The 15,821-nt window shown below is 51.7% G+C and overlaps 2 protein-coding genes across 3 annotated transcripts in view; one reads left to right on the forward strand and one right to left on the reverse strand.

The window, feature by feature from the left end:
• The window catches only part of LOC119397671 (uncharacterized), a 29,095-nt gene extending 18,795 nt beyond the window's left edge, over positions 1-10,300 (reverse strand). Inside the window, 3 exon segments of the mRNA XM_037665093.2 lie at positions 6,230-6,420; positions 8,576-8,794; positions 8,924-10,300. Coding sequence (XP_037521021.2) covers positions 6,230-6,420; positions 8,576-8,794; positions 8,924-10,300 — 1,787 coding nt within the window.
• The window catches only part of LOC119396923 (MFS-type transporter SLC18B1), a 65,513-nt gene that overhangs the window by 16,144 nt on the left and 33,548 nt on the right, over positions 1-15,821 (forward strand). The window lies entirely within an intron of this gene.

Genomic DNA, 15,821 nt, shown 5'->3' on the forward strand with positions numbered 1-15,821 from the left:
AGTGAGCACTCATGAGGGTGAGTAGGCGTGAGTGTGAACGTGAGTGAGCACTCATGAGGGTGAGTAGGCGTGAGTGTGAACGTGAGCGAGTACTCATGAGTGTGAGTAGTCGTGAGTATGAACGTGAGTGAGTGCTCGTGAGTGTGAAAGGACGTGAGTGTGAACGTGAGTGAGCACTCATGAGGGTGTGTAGGCGTGAGTGTGAACGTGAGTGAGTACTCATGAGTGTGAGTAGGCGTGAGTATGAACGTGAGTGAGTACTCATGAGTGTGAGTAGTCGTGAGTATGAACGTGAGTGAGTGCTCGTGAGTGTGAAAGGACGTGAGTGTGAACGTGAGTGAGCACTCATGAGGGTGTGTAGGCGTGAGTGTGAACGTGAGTGAGTACTCATGAGTGTGAGTAGTCGTGAGTATGAACGTGAGTGAGTGCTCGTGAGTGTGAAAGGACGTGAGTGTGAACGTGAGTGAGCACTCATGAGGGTGTGTAGGCGTGAGTGTGAACGTGAGTGAGTACTCATGAGTGTGAGTAGATGTGAGTGTGAACGTGAGTGAGTGCTCATGAGTGTGAGTGGACGTGAGTGTGAACGTGAATGAGCACTCATGAGGGTGAGTAGGCGTGAGTGTGAACGTGAGTGAGCACTCATGAGGGTGAGTAGGCGTGAGTGTGAACGTGAGCGAGTACTCATGAGTGTGAGTAGTCGTGAGTATGAACGTGAGTGAGTGCTCGTGAGTGTGAAAGGACGTGAGTGTGAACGTGAGTGAGCACTCATGAGGGTGTGTAGGCGTGAGTGTGAACGTGAGTGAGTACTCATGAGTGTGAGTAGATGTGAGTGTGAACGTGAGTGAGTGCTCATGAGTGTGAGTGGACGTGAGTGTGAACGTGAGTGAGCACTCATGAGGGTGAGTAGGCGTGAGTGTGAACGTGAGTGAGCACTCATGAGGGTGAGTAGGCGTGAGTGTGAACGTGAGCGAGTACTCATGAGTGTGAGTAGATGTGAGTGTGAACGTGAGTGAATGCTCATGTGTGTGAGTGGACGTGAGTGAGTACTCATGAGTGAGAGTAGGAATGAGTATGAACGTGAGTGAGTGCTCATGAGTGTGAGTGGACGTGAGTGTGAACGTCAGTGAGCACTCATGAGGGGTAGTAGGCATGAGTATGAACGTGAGTGAGTGCTCATGAGTGTGAGTGGACGTGAGTGTGAACGTGAGTGAGCACTCATGAGGGTGAGTAGGCGTGTGTGAACGTGAGTGAGCACTCATGAGGGTGAGTAGGCGTGAGTATGAACGTGAGTGAGTACTCATGAGTGTGAGTAGTCGTGAGTATGAACGTGAGTGAGTGCTCGTGAGTGTGAAAGGACGTGAGTGTGAACGTGAGTGAGCACTCATGAGGGTGTGTAGGCGTGAGTGTGAACGTGAGTGAGTACTCATGAGTGTGAGTAGATGTGAGTGTGAACGTGAGTGAGTGCTCATGAGTGTGAGTGGACGTGAGTGTGAACGTGAGTGAGCACTCATGAGGGTGAGTAGGCGTGAGTGTGAACGTGAGTGAGCACTCATGAGGGTGAGTAGGCGTGAGTGTGAACGTGAGCGAGTACTCATGAGTGTGAGTAGATGTGAGTGTGAACGTGAGTGAATGCTCATGTGTGTGAGTGGACGTGAGTGAGTACTCATGAGTGAGAGTAGGAATGAGTATGAACGTGAGTGAGTGCTCATGAGTGTGAGTGGACGTGAGTGTGAACGTCAGTGAGCACTCATGAGGGGTAGTAGGCATGAGTATGAACGTGAGTGAGTGCTCATGAGTGTGAGTAGTCGTGAGTTTGAACGTGAGTGAGCACTCATGAGGGTACTCATTAGTGTGAGTAACTGAGTATATAGGTATAAGTATGAACATGAGTCAGTGCTCATGAGAGTGAGTAGTAATGAGTATGAACGTGAGTGAGCACTCATGAGTGTGAGTAGGTATAAGTATGAACGTGAGTGAGTGCTCATGAGTGTGAGTAGGCGTATGAAAGTGAGTGAGTAACCATGAGTGTGAGTGGGCGTGAACGTGAGTGAGCACTCATGAGGGTGAGTAAGCGTGAGTGAGTACTCATGAGTGTGAGTATGAACGTGAGTACAAATGAGTGCGAGTAGTGTGAGTAGACGTGAGTATGAGCGTGAGTGAGTACCCTTGAGTGTGAGTAGACGGGAGCTGTATGTGCGTAAGTATTGACGACAGTGAGTCGACGTGAGAATGAACGTGAGTACCGATGACTGTATGCTGCCATGAGTATAACGTGAGTGATTACCGATGTCTGTGAGTAGACGTGAGTGTGAACGTGGGTGAGCTCTCATGAAAGTGAATAGACGTGAGTATGAATGTGAGTATCGACGAAGGAAGAGGACGCGACTATGAACATGAGTGACTACCGATGAGTGTGAGTTGGCGTGAGTATAACAGTGATTCAGTGCTCGTGAGCGTGAGTAGACGTATGAACGTGAGTGAGTACCAGTGAGTGCGAGTAGACGATAATGAACGTGAGTGAGTACTGATATGTGTGAGTAGGCATAGTATGAACGTGAGTCAGTAGAAGTGAGTACGAACGTGAGTGAGTGCCGATGAGTGTGAGTATACATGAGTATGAACCTGAGTGAGTGCCGATGAATGTGAGTATCGACGGCTGTGAGTGGAAATGAGAATGAACGTAAGTGAGCCCCGATGAGTGTGAATATAAAAGTGAGTGATTTGGATTTAAACCCGCTCTTTACGCAACGCACCGTAACTATAAACATCTATGGCACGAGTGTTTTGCTTTTAACAATTTCTAAACGAAAACAAATTTTAAGAAAAAACAAGGCGGGAACCTTGTTTTGTAATACTCGCACGCTATGCGCGAATGAAAACACTCCTGAAAAATCACAAATTCCTCCCGGAGTAAGCCCGGCGTTGCGCGGCGTTGCGCGGCATATCCGGCGCCTAAGCGCACCCATCCGCAGTCATGGGCACGCCGTGAGGGGTTATTTACCGCGTCTTTTATAAACGTAATCTGTCCCTAAAGACGCAGATAAACGCGTGCGAGTGCGAGCGCCCGAACGACATCGAACGCGCGCGGACACCGTCTGCCTTGAGATCAGACATATCAAATGATATAGAATTACCGCACACAGCACCCACCAGAGCCACGTACGCTCATTCTGTTCTATTGCAACGCATAACGTCACCGCAGATGCAGGCAAACCCCGAAAACAGCAAACAGAAACGAGGGTGAAAGCGTGCGCGGCGGGGGCCTCGGCAAGCGCCGTCGGCATTGTACCGACGAGGCGTCCCGACGAGGCATGTCCAATTTAACCGAATGCCGCGTACGCCCTGTAAGGGCCGTACTGAATCTGCGCCTCAAACTATCGTCTTTAATAAAGAAAAATATATTATATTTATTTAGTACACCGAAGTGTTCCCCACAAAGATTGCAATTCTTTTTCACGTTTCCGCGAGTGGACGCGCGCTGCACCTTGAATATCGCTGCAAATGTTATTAGGCCTTACATGAAACCGCATCTCAAAGCGACATACTGTGCCTTCAGCAGTGCAGACACAATCTGGAGTCAGCAAACAATCGCCCTTGATAATTTATTGCATAGCTCATATAGCGGGAGCCTGTACAAAGACGCGCATAGGCACCGTACAGTCGAGTTTTCCAGTGCGACTGCAGCGCCAGAACGCAAAACCTAGCGGACAAAAAACGCAATAATGAGGCGGGGTTGCTCAAAATTGAACGCGATGTGCGCGTCTCCCTCTCTGAATGAGTGGGCGGACTGCGGCTGGGATACACGGGGGACGCGTTCGGGCGTCTGTTTTCTGCGTGCCCCTAACTGCCAATGCCAGCGAAATTGGCACGGGCCAGTGCGAGCAACGCAGCTCCCTCTGGTCAGCGTACGGTGCCTATAACGGTCTCAAGTCGTTCATTGACAGTTTTAGTTGGGCGTCCGCAACAGCTCGGCGGACTCACGCTGCCAGCCATTCCGCAAGAAACTTTTATCAAGTTGTGCGTACGTAAAAAGCCTTCGTACGCAGCACTGCTACATGAGAGAAGCGCGCATGCGGAGTACGTAGCGTATCTATTCCAGGGATGCGCGCGTATACGCCTGTAACAAGACGTTGCGTACGTAACGCAACGCTTATTATGTTGCGTTCTCGCCAGATCTCGAACAAACCAGAAACGAGAGCACATGATGGCTGCAGTGGCTTTCGACGCAGACAGCAACAGCGAACCCGACGCAAGGCGATCGTGTGTACTCCACATTGAAAGGACATGTTTCGACGCCAGACAAGATACTACAATCAAGAGGCACGTTCCAGCGTCCTGACGAGCGGGAAGACATAGCCTGGCGTCTCACAAAAGTCCTCAAGCAACCGTATTCGACAGGTTGTGTGCGGGAACGCGTTAATAGGCGCTTTTAGCTGACCGATTCTGCGGTCCGTTCCCCGTTCCGCTCAAACGCTCAACGTTACCGGAGCGCAACGCGCGTTGTTGGTTTTAGCCAAGCGTCTTTCGGTCAAGGCAAGCTCAACGCCACCTGTGCATGAAAGTCACAAGTACGTTGAAAATGGAAATAAAAATTGTACTTGTCTTGCAGCAAGAAAGTAAATTCTGTTTTAAAACAGTGTGAATTGATTTATTTTCGCGTTACGGTGGTGTTTGACGCATCAGCCTTATTATTTTTTTGTCACCTTGGCTTGGCGCTGGACTGCAGTCTAAGCTACAATTATCCAATCTTATGTGCATGGAGTCTTCATGCTGTTAGCTATACATTGTGTCCGCCCAAGTTCCGTTGGGTTCTCCTGTACCCTTTGTGTATAGCGAGTACTCGTAGACTGAAGGCTGCGTTGCTCATACCGGATACAATCCACACAGCCCAGAGGCTAGCTTTGTTCGGAGTAGAGGCACTATGCATAATACTTCGTGCAACTACAGTTCTTATTTAACGACAGCATCTTGTGTGACTTATTGCGTTAATTACACTGAGCAGTACGATTATAAACTCTTCCACCCATTTTGTTAACTGCTGAGATACAGCAGGCCCATCATTTTCTGCCTGAAGTGCACATGCATCCAGGTAGAATGGTATTCGATTTCGTTAAAAACTGAGCAGCGCGCTTATGTTACAGAAATAAATATTTACATTCGAAGGTATTGGATTGTTAATGCTAAAAAAGGCTCATTTTCCGCTCCAAAGCGGGGTTTTATCTGCTCCAGAAGTTGGACTTAATTTGCTTCGATCAATGACATCACTGAAAGTGGGAGTGAACCCGGAGATGCAAAGGTGTTGTTTTCTTTATTGTGAACAAGGGTACAGATACGGTGACGGTGCGGCACAAATGCCTGGACATCATCTGGCTCTTGCACAGTGGTGTCATCTTGTCTGTTGTCCACCGGCACTGCAGTGTCACCACTCCCTTAGACTGGTGGCTCAGGTTCCTCATCTCCAGCCATTCCCAAAAGGAGTGATGCCGGTGACTGGTCTTCTGCAGCAAAATAGAGGGCAATGCAGTGAAATTTTAAAAACATTCTTACCCAGCGGAGCACTATTGTAAATAAGCGATGAAATCTCGCAATGAGGAAATCACTTCCGGTACAACATACTTCTCGTCCTGTGTGGAGCTGCTCTGAAAATTTAGGTTGCGCATAACGCATTAAGCTGATATTGAGTTTGACGAACATTGAGAAAAGCAAGTGAGAATGAACAATGTCTACGCACTTGCTCGTCCCTCTTTCTCACGGCGCTTCAAAAACCATAAATTTAGATTAAGAGTGCTTTCGACTCTCTGAACACAGCTACGAACAGGCACCACAAAACGGGAAGCAAAACGTAATGCTCAGATGACGCACAGCCATGAGCATGCAGCCAGCACTACAACACTGAAAAACATTTATGAGAACAAGACAACGTTAGCAGTTTTTCGCAAGAATAGATCATCAACATTGTTATGTTGGGGGTTCGGAGCCCCGCAGCACAGGAACCACACGAGACAGCGGCTAGCAGGAGACTGTTTATTGCTTTCTTTTAGAAGCGGACGAGGGGAGGCAGAGGAAGTTACAGCGCGGGCAGAAGACGTAACACGATATGCAGGAGCTGGGGACGAGAGTCCGAGGAAGGCGCCATGCGCGTGAGCGCGTCGGGCAGCACCGGCAAGCGAGGCACAACCTCTGGAGCGACCGTGCGTCGGTTGATGTGCGCGTACACGACATCCCTTACCCCTTAGACGGGGTCACCGTATCGGTCAGGTGGACGCCGATCACGTTGGGGCCTCGGTGCAGTTTGGTGCTGCGCGGACCCGCTGGGTTGGTCATCGCGAGCTTGCGTCGCACAAGTGTCCAGCCCGGCCTCAGCTTCGCTATGCTCGGAGTCGGGCGTTGTGGGCAGATCATGCGGCGGCGGCGCTTCCTCTGGGAGCGAGATCACGTACGGAGCCGGCACTGTGTCTTATTGATCACTTGCTACTGGTCCGTTCGTTTGATCGTTTCGCGGCGAATCTTCTGTCGGGTAGGCCTCTGCACCTGGCTTTATGTGATCAAGGTGCCGACGAACCGTTCCGCTTCTTGACTTGATTAGCCAAGATCGATGTCCGAGTCTCTTTAACACGGTTCCGCCAACCCAAGCAGGATTCCCTGCAAAGTTGCGGAAAAAGACCGATTGCCCGATTTCTATCTTTCTTGGCAACTCAGCAGCGCTGTGGTCAGTGGTCACCCTCTCAGCTGGTCGCGGCTGAATGCGTGTCAGTGCCGTTGAGAGCTCGCGGCCGAACATGAGTGCAGCTGGCGTTTTGCCCGTCGTTACTGAAACGGTGGTGTGCTGTTTCAGCTGAAAACGAGCCAGCCTGCACGCAAATGTACCTGACTGATCCTTTGCAAGTGCCTGTTTCGTTTCATACACCATTCTTTCGGCTTGCCCATTCGTGGCCGGATGATAGGGTGCACTTGTGATGTGCGTCACCCGATTCTTCTTCAGAAATTCTTCCATTTCCGCAGAAACAAAAGACGGGCCGTTATCCGTTACCACCCTTTCGGGAATGCCGAAAGTTGCGAACAGGTTTCGCATTTCCTCGATCAGTGTCGGCGACTGTATGTTCCGCATGGTGCGCACTTCGAGCCACTTGCTGTATGCGTCCACTACAATTAGGAGCATCCTTCCCTCCACAGGCCCAGCGAAATCCGCGTGGATTGTGTGCCATGGTATTGTCGCACGTTTCCACTCGGGAGCTGGTGCTTTAGTTGGCGTTTTCTGGTACTGGCAGCAAGTTGCACAACTTTTGACCACCCGCTCTATGTCGTTGTCGACACCGGGCCACCAAAAATAGCCTCGAGCGCACGCCTTCATAGCTACCACGCCCCTGTGACCTGCATGTGCTAAGTCGAGCACGTCTTTCCTTGCTTTCTCTGGAACGACCAGTCTGGCACCACGGATAACGCAGCCTTCCTGTAGCGAAAGCTCGTGTCCAAGCTTTGTGAACGCCGAAAATTCCTGCTTGGGCAACCGGCGTAATTCTCCTTTTGAGATGGCTGTCATCACGCGGGATAACCGTGGGTCACTCCGTGTCAGTTCAGCCAGTTGACGCGGTGACAGCTCGAAACGTGGCGCGGACGCAAGCATAAGCACATCTCCCGGGGAGCATGGCTCATCTACCTGCGCGGGCAGTGGCAGCCTGCTGAGTGCGTCAGCATTTTGGTGCAGGCGTCCAGGCCTGTACACCAAGTCGTAGTCGTATGTGGCCAATTTCAGACACCATCGAGTCATCCTCGGTGACAATATCTGAGGGATTTGCTTTTTTTCCCCCATGATGCCTAGGAGCGGTTGGTGATCCGTTAATACGGTCACGTGCCGGCCAGCGACATATTGGTGAAAGTGGCTGACGCCATAAACTACCGCAAGGCCCTCTTTATCGAGCTGCGAGTAGTTTTTCTCAGCGGTTCCCAAAGTTCGTGACGCGAATGCAATGGGAGCCTCTCGGCCGAACGCATCCTTTTGAGCGAGAATTGCGCCGATGCCGTATGGCGACGCATCCACAGACAGAATGAGAGGCCTTTTTTCATCATAATGCGCAAGGACTGTCGAAGACCGAATCATCTTCTTAAGCATCTCGAACGCATCCTGATGTTTTTTCTCCCACTTCCAGGGCATGTTCTTTTCGAGAAGTCCATACAACTCTGCAGCTACCGTCGCTCTGTTCTCCAAAAAACGATCGTAAAAGGCGAGAAGCCCTAAGAAAGCCTGCAGAGATGTCTTGTCAGTCGGTTTTGGCGCCTCGAGGATTGCCTTTACCTTCTCTTCGGTCGTATGGACACCCTGAGCATCGATTTTATGACCGAGAAATTGGACTGAGCTGATGCCGAAGCGGCACTTCTCTTGCTTGAGTCGCAGACCTTTGTCGCTTAGCCTCGACAGGACTTCCTCTAGACGTTGCGCATGCTCTTTAACGTCCTTCCCGCTGACAATAATGTCGTCAAGGTAGACACTCACCCCCTGAATTCCGGCCAGTGTCGTCTCCATCATCCGCTGGAAGATTGCTGGTGCAGCGGATACTCCAAAAGGGAGGCGATTCACCTTGAACAGTCCTTTGGTGGTGTTGACGGTGAGCAATGCGGCTGTCTCGTCGTCCACTCTTAGCTGCTGATAGGCCTGGTACAGGTCTAGCGTCGAAAATGTCGTCCCACCGCGCAACTTCGCGAACACCTCCGCAGTTGTCGGCAGTGGGTACGCCGTCTTCTTGACCACCGCGTTAACAGTGCTCCGGTAATCTCCACAAACGCGAAATGTTCCATCCTTTTTGCGCACCCACACCAAAGGTGTGGCCATTTCGGCGTGTTGCGTCGGCTCCAGGATGCCTTGTTTTTGCAGGCGGTCGAGCTCTTCCTCCATAGGCTCTTGGTAAGCTAGGGGCACTGGACGTGCTTTGCAAAACTTGGGTGTGGCACCTTCTTCTAAGTCCAAGTGAACCAATGGACCCACGTAGCCGTCGATACCTTCCTTAAATACATCAGGATGGCGTGCGAGAACCTCCTGGATCTCTTGACTTGGTTCGGCGACCTGGTTTATTCCGTGAACACGGATGTTCAGTGCTGAGAACCAGTCACGTCCGAGCAGGTTGCACCCAGTCCCTTTCATTATCAGCAGGGGCAGCACGTAGTCCTTTGATTTGAAACGCACACGAACCTGTGCCGAACCGACGGTGTCAAGTTCTTCCCCTGACCAGGTGCGTAAGTCTAGGGGTTCTCTCGAAAGCTTTGGGGCGTTCGATGGCCACGTTTGGTGGTAGGTAGCCTCACTGATGAGAGAACATGCGGCGCCCGTGTCCACTTCGAATTTCAGGGGCCTTCCCTCGACTTTCACGTCAACGAGGAATTTAGGGCAGGGTTGTCGCCCACTCACGGCATGTAGGTCGTAGCACCAATCGGTGTCCTCGAGGTCGTAGCACACAGGTTGGGCGTTAACCATGTGAGTTCCTTGCCGGGCGTTGAGGTTGCCTTCTTTGTTTTTCTTCTTTCTGGAGATGCAGGCGTTCTCGATGTGGCCCTTTTTGGAACAAAAACGGCATTGCGCTGTACTGAATTTGCAGGTGTCAGCCCCGTGCCAGCCGTCGCATCGGTAGCAGCGCCGTTGCTGAGCCGAATGTTTGCTTTCCTTTTTAGGCTGTGAAGTCTTGTGCACCTCCGCGGAGCTCGTCGCTCCCTTAAGTCCTCGTTGCTGCTTCGACGCACTTTCGGACGACAGTGCCAAGTCCAACGCGCGTTGAAAAGTCAAGTCTTTCTCCGCGAACAGTCGCTGCTGCAGATGCTCGTCGCGGATGCCGCACACGAACCTGTCGCGAAGCATCACATCTTGGGGCAGCATGGTGGGGTTCGCCAGAACGGCTGCGTGGCCTTCTGCCGGTGGCGTCGATGTAGCAGACGTTGTCGCTGGCACTCCGAAGTTGCAGTCAGCTGACAAGCTTCTGAGGGCTGCAACGTAGTTGCTGATCGACTCTTCCGGCCGCTGATCGCGTCGCTGGAACACGTACCGGCTGTACAACTCAGACGGTCGTGGATCGAAGTGCTTCTGCAGAAGGGCAACTATGTCGGCATAGCCCACCTCTCCAGGAGTCTTCGGCGCGACCAGAGCGCAGGCAGTTTCAAAGGTGTCGGCTCCACATAGCGTCAGGAGGAGCGCGCGCTTCTTTCGTTCGTCGCAAACGTCGTTCGCCACGAAGTAGAAGGTCAGGCGCTGGATCCAGGATGACCAGTTCTTGCCGCTAAAAGGCTCGATGGCGGCCTGCATTCCTCCAGTAGCCATGGGCGTAACCTAGAGAGCTGCGCACTTATAAAATTCCACTTCTCGTCGCCAGTGTTATGTTGGGGGTTCGGAGCCCCGCAGCACAGGAACCACACGAGACAGCGGCTAGCAGGAGACTGTTTATTGCTTTCTTTTAGAAGCGGACGAGGGGAGGCAGAGGAAGTTACAGCGCGGGCAGAAGACGTAACACGATATGCAGGAGCTGGGGACGAGAGTCCGAGGAAGGCGCCATGCGCGTGAGCGCGTCGGGCAGCACCGGCAAGCGAGGCACAACCTCTGGAGCGGCCGTGCGTCGGTTGATGTGCGCGTACACGACAAACATGACATCACAGATCGTCAAATTCTTTGGCGTCACTATGTTGTCCTATTACATCACGTCACATTACGAATTCATCAAATAACATCGTCCATTTGCATTGCCTCCGTGATCGGTGCACCGATCACAAAGGCAATGCAACGCAATAACAGAGTCCTATCACCAAGTGCTGCAGAGAAAGGCCGGCGTTATAGTTGGTGAAAATTCTTCCGTTCCAGACCTAGCAATGCAAAGTATGAGCATGGCCGATGTAGCGGCCGTGGTATGAGTTAGCTCAGATGAGCTCACGCAGTATGGACGCTTACCCCCGTATCCAGAAGCGCTTGAACTTAGACACCGCTTTCAAGCGGCACAAACGCGTTTCAAACGCGGTGCCCTGGGGCAGCGCGTTCAGCGCGTTGCCCTGTGGCAAGTCAAACTAAAGAGCGTTTCTGAATAGGCGGGAGAGTGGCTGCTGTTAAAAACTAAATTGTTACCATTGTACATGAAATCGCTTACTTGCGAAGGTATGCGGAGTCCTGTTGACGGAAGTACCAAAGAAGCAGCTCGAGACGCTCCTTCATGGCCCGAAGTGTCAGCTCTCGATGTATTGCTGCAATGATGTTTCGTAGAACGTCATCCCACATGCGCGGATTTTCAAAGGGATTGGCCACGACGACTTCTTGGAGAAGCCACAGATCCTCGTGTATCCTGAAGTGCCGTCATGTTTTGCGTGTTGGCCGAACAACCGCTGTTTTCCGAGCAGCGCGGACTCGCGGCACAAGAGGCTGCCATTTTGGCTGTTTCTCCTCGTGTCACGTGATCCCTCGCTCGACGGTACAAATTTGTGTACTACCCATCATTCCCATGCTGGCTGAAGCGTCATGCGTTGCAGCTCCCATAGACACTAGCGCCAGAGTTCCCTCTAGTAAGTATTGTAGGAAACTCTATGGGTCCGGTCACACGCTCAGCGCCTGACCGTCTGGCGCATGCGCAGTGACGCCACCACCGACTGGCTGACTGGAGCGGGAGGCGAAATACGGTCAGCTAAAAGCGCCTAATCTCTCTGTCAGGCCTCTCGGCGAATGCCGCCGTAAGAAAATAAAAAAAACCCGCATTTCCCCGAAGGGGAGTATGAGGAAGTGCGAAGCACGGGCTGATGCTATGAGGCGGCGCGCACGACTAAACTGCAGAGCCGAGCGAAGGAGACGGCAGCGAGAGAGCACGCGCCAGCCGACCCACGGAGGTCTGGCCGTTTTTAAGTGCAAAGCACTTTCACTGATGATGATGATCTGTCTTCCGAACTCGTTCCAAAGAACCCGCAACGCGTTCAACTTGTTGGCGGCGTTGCGCACGCCCGAGATGGGGCTCAGGTTGTTGTCGAACCACAGTCGATCGCACACCGCGCAGCTATATCCGAAGCTGCGGTCCAGGAAGTCTCGCTTGAAGCGCGCGTCCGGCCAATCGAATTCGAGGGCCCGTGCTCGCTCGCGCATCGCGCGTCCCCGCGCCAGATCGGCTTCGGGGTGCTCGGCTCGCTTCGCACGCTTTCGTTCGGCGTCTCGCCGCCGGCCTGCATCACCACAGGCAATGCGCGGGGCGCGCGCAGCCACGGAGCGGAGGGCGGAGCGCGCGCAGTCACGTGGGGCGTGACGTCGCTGCGCCGTTGCTACAGACGCTCCTCTCCTCTGCTCGCGCCGTTGCTATGGGACGGCGGACACAGGGTCGCTTATAAAGTGCATTCGCACTTAAAATAAAAAATAAGCTTGGTACGTGCTTTTATTCAAGCTACAACACAGCGCGCGTTGAGCGTTGTGCGAGCTTTAACTCCTTGAAAGTGTTGCTTGTAGATCAGAAACTCAAGAATACGTTGAATACAACCTGCTGCTGCACAATGCTAAGCCTTATTCACGGCCGCGCAGGATAGGACAGCTTTTAGCGAATGGTATTCCCCAGAATGTTTGTATTTCTGGAAATAAATCTGCATAGTATTGTATTGTTCTATCCAGTGTGGCTGTGCCTCATCAGATGCCCTTCTTTAGTAGTCCACCCAGCTTCAGAGCTCTGTACGCATAAAAAAGTTGAACGTACACGGCAAATGTCAACGCGCCCAACCAATGCTTCGATGCAGGAACGGCATCAAAAATGCAAACAACCAACGCCGCGGTCTGACGTGTACGCTGATAGCCGTTACCCTGGCCATCTAGGTCTTGTGCACAGATCACAGAGGTCACGTTGTTACTGGGACCTAGTATTCGCAATGCCCATGGACTGTCGCGCCACCGAGCGGAATTCAGGAGCGTCCTCTCGAGGAGGGTTAGTAGACGACAAAATGGCGGCACTATGCAGTCGCTCCCTTGTTCGGCTGTGCTAGCCTCAGTGTTAACGCGTTGGCAAGAAAGGAACGCTACGACTTTGCATGTTCCCTGCATCAGTGATCAAACCGGCCCTCCGTGAAACGAGAAATATGATTCGTTCTTGCGAGACGCGAAGTTTTCGTGAAAATACGTCGCAACTCGCGCTTTCAATGCTAACCCACAGTGTACACATACTATCAGCTTCGCGAGGCTTTCTGTAGCCACGTAGGCAAGTTAAATGTTATCGTCCGACATATTCAGTTGAAGCTCACCCTGTTTTACTTGCATATATAATTGGTCAGTGTTTCTTATACTGCATGAGTCCCATAACACTACGCGGGAGGGAGGTCGCGCGGGCTCGCGATGTGCTCATGTATAACTGAGCGATCTCAAGTTGGCGATACATTAAAATAGGGCCTCTATCCTTTGTCAGCAAAGCGCTGTTACGAATCGTGCGAGCGAGAGAGAGAGAAAACTTTTATTAGAAGTATTGAGAACTGGCGGGTGGGGCCCTCAGTCAAGAGCTCCAACAGCCGCTGCCGCGTCTCGTGCCCGACGGACCAACGCCCGCTGGCCGCTCGGGCTCCGTCACGCAGCATGGCCTCCCAGTACTGCATGGTGATAGGAGAGAGATGGGAGAGCGCCTGCTGGTGGACGCTTGACATTCCAGCGTTACGTGAAATAACGTCGGTACCGCACCGCAGCCGGGCAATTTGTCAGGGTAGGAAGTTGGGTGGGGATGTGGAGGAAGTGTAGGGTATGGGGAAAGTGTTGCCTGCAGGTGCGCATCGCGGTCGCATCTTCTCGGGTCAGCGTATGGTGTGGTGGAGGGTACCGTAGGCGGTTCTCGCCTATAGTAATCCAGAGTGTCTCGATATCCTAGAGTTCCGTGCCGTTCAATCATTCGAGGAACGCGTCTGCTCGACGCCTTTCGTGGAGCGACGCTTTCCATCCACGCCGTCCTCGCCAGTGTGTTGGGTTTCATAGCCACCGCTGCGCCGCTTGTTTTTGTACGTTTGTTGATAGGTGGCAACACACTGCAAGCGATTTGCTTGTTGACCGGTCTGAGAGCAAAACGTTCTCCGCGCCCAGACGTCTCTCTAATTGTAAACGTGGTGACGCGGAGTGGTCGAAGTCGTTCGGCGGAGGAAATTCTTCAGATTGCTTTCAGCAGTGATGTTGAAAGAAACCATCTTGACGACGAGGATTTTTCACTGGACGTAGAAGACTGTGAAAGTACCGAGAGTGATAGCGACGACGAACCACCAGCTGCTAACTCACGACGAGCGAGTTGCACTTCACGTCCCCTCGTGCGTTAATGTTCTTTCACGCTCGTAACTCGTAAGTCACTTTGATTGTATTTAATGTATAATATCCTTGAGCGAGGTCGAAATAAAAGCATAGTTCCTCTTGTGCATTGCATGTATCATAATTATTGTGGATATTATGGAGCGCCGCATGCCGCCAACACGCTCGAGCTCGACCAGCGAAGCGAAATGGTTAGAGCGATGGATCGTGCAGTCACGGCCACAATCCACGCCTCTCGGCTAACTTCTTCGACGTTGCGAAAAGGACACGTGTGCATTCTTTTCAATATTCATATTTCGATTGTGCTGATCGAGCCTGCAACATGCGAGTGAAGTGAATTGCACACGGCTACAGTCTCAGCATGGCTGTGACACAAGCGCTACTGAATGGCATGTTAAATGCTTGTGTTCCGTTTAAGACGTAACTCCGCGTTTCCGACAGCGCAAGTAATGACGAAAGGGTATTATCACAGAACACTTTTATGTTTGCAAGCCATCATCACGCGCAGCAGCGATGGCGCTACTCTCTGGCGACCTACTACTGCGGCAAATCCGTCAGGCAGGCTCGGTACGTACTACCTCGGAGTGCCGTTCAGCTCATACGTCAATTCTAGTTCATACGGGTTTATGTAGCACGCACAGGATTTCGCAAAGCATCGTTATGCACGGTAACGGAGCTGAAACATAACCTTTCACTTCGCAGCAAATAATTAGGTGGCGAGTACTTAGCACTTTCCATGGTTTGGGAAAGTATTTTAGTCTCATATCCATTTCAGCGCAGCTCATGACTTCATCCGGTGAAAGTGGCATGGTCCGTACGTCCGCACGTCCTATCTGTTCTTATGCTAACAAACGGGTTGACCCTCCTCCTGGCGCCATGTTGAAAAGCACGGCGCGCCACCTATAGTTCGCGGGCATTGCGAATACTTCCGACGTCGGTGGCGCTGATAAGCAATCCAAAACAATTACATCTCGAATATGACTTGTCTCGTTGAGCGAAACGTACCACAGCAGGGTAAACTAAAAGTGTTGCGGCGCGCTTCGCTTGCAGCGCACGCAACGTATCGTGCACAGCGCACTCAATATCTGCGTACGCCCAACTAAAAGTGTATTCGCAACGGCAGGCTGCGTCCGCAGAGCTGTTGCAGACGCTCAACTAAAACTGTCTATTAAGAGGCGCACGTTGCCTGTGAATATGGCCCCCTCCAAGCGTCCCTTCCACGGAGCCTTCCGCGCATAGGCGGAGAGTTTTCATTTTACCGGAGGGGGCGGGGGCCCGACTTGCTCTTCCACATTTCTCTCTCACTCTCCCTATACATATATACACACACACACACACACACACACACACACACACACACACACACACACACACACACATATATATATATATATATATATATATATATATATATATATATATATATATATATATATATAGAGAGAGAGAGAGAGAGAGAGAGAGAGAGAGAGAGATAGAGAGGAGTCCAACTTCCAAACTAAAGAATTTAATGTAACTTTAGTCTCTTAGGTGCCCGCGATATCATAATGAAGATCTGTAA

The sequence above is a fragment of the Rhipicephalus sanguineus genome, chromosome 6, assembly GCF_013339695.2.
Source record: "Rhipicephalus sanguineus isolate Rsan-2018 chromosome 6, BIME_Rsan_1.4, whole genome shotgun sequence".
Lineage (NCBI taxonomy): Eukaryota > Metazoa > Arthropoda > Arachnida > Ixodida > Ixodidae > Rhipicephalus > Rhipicephalus sanguineus.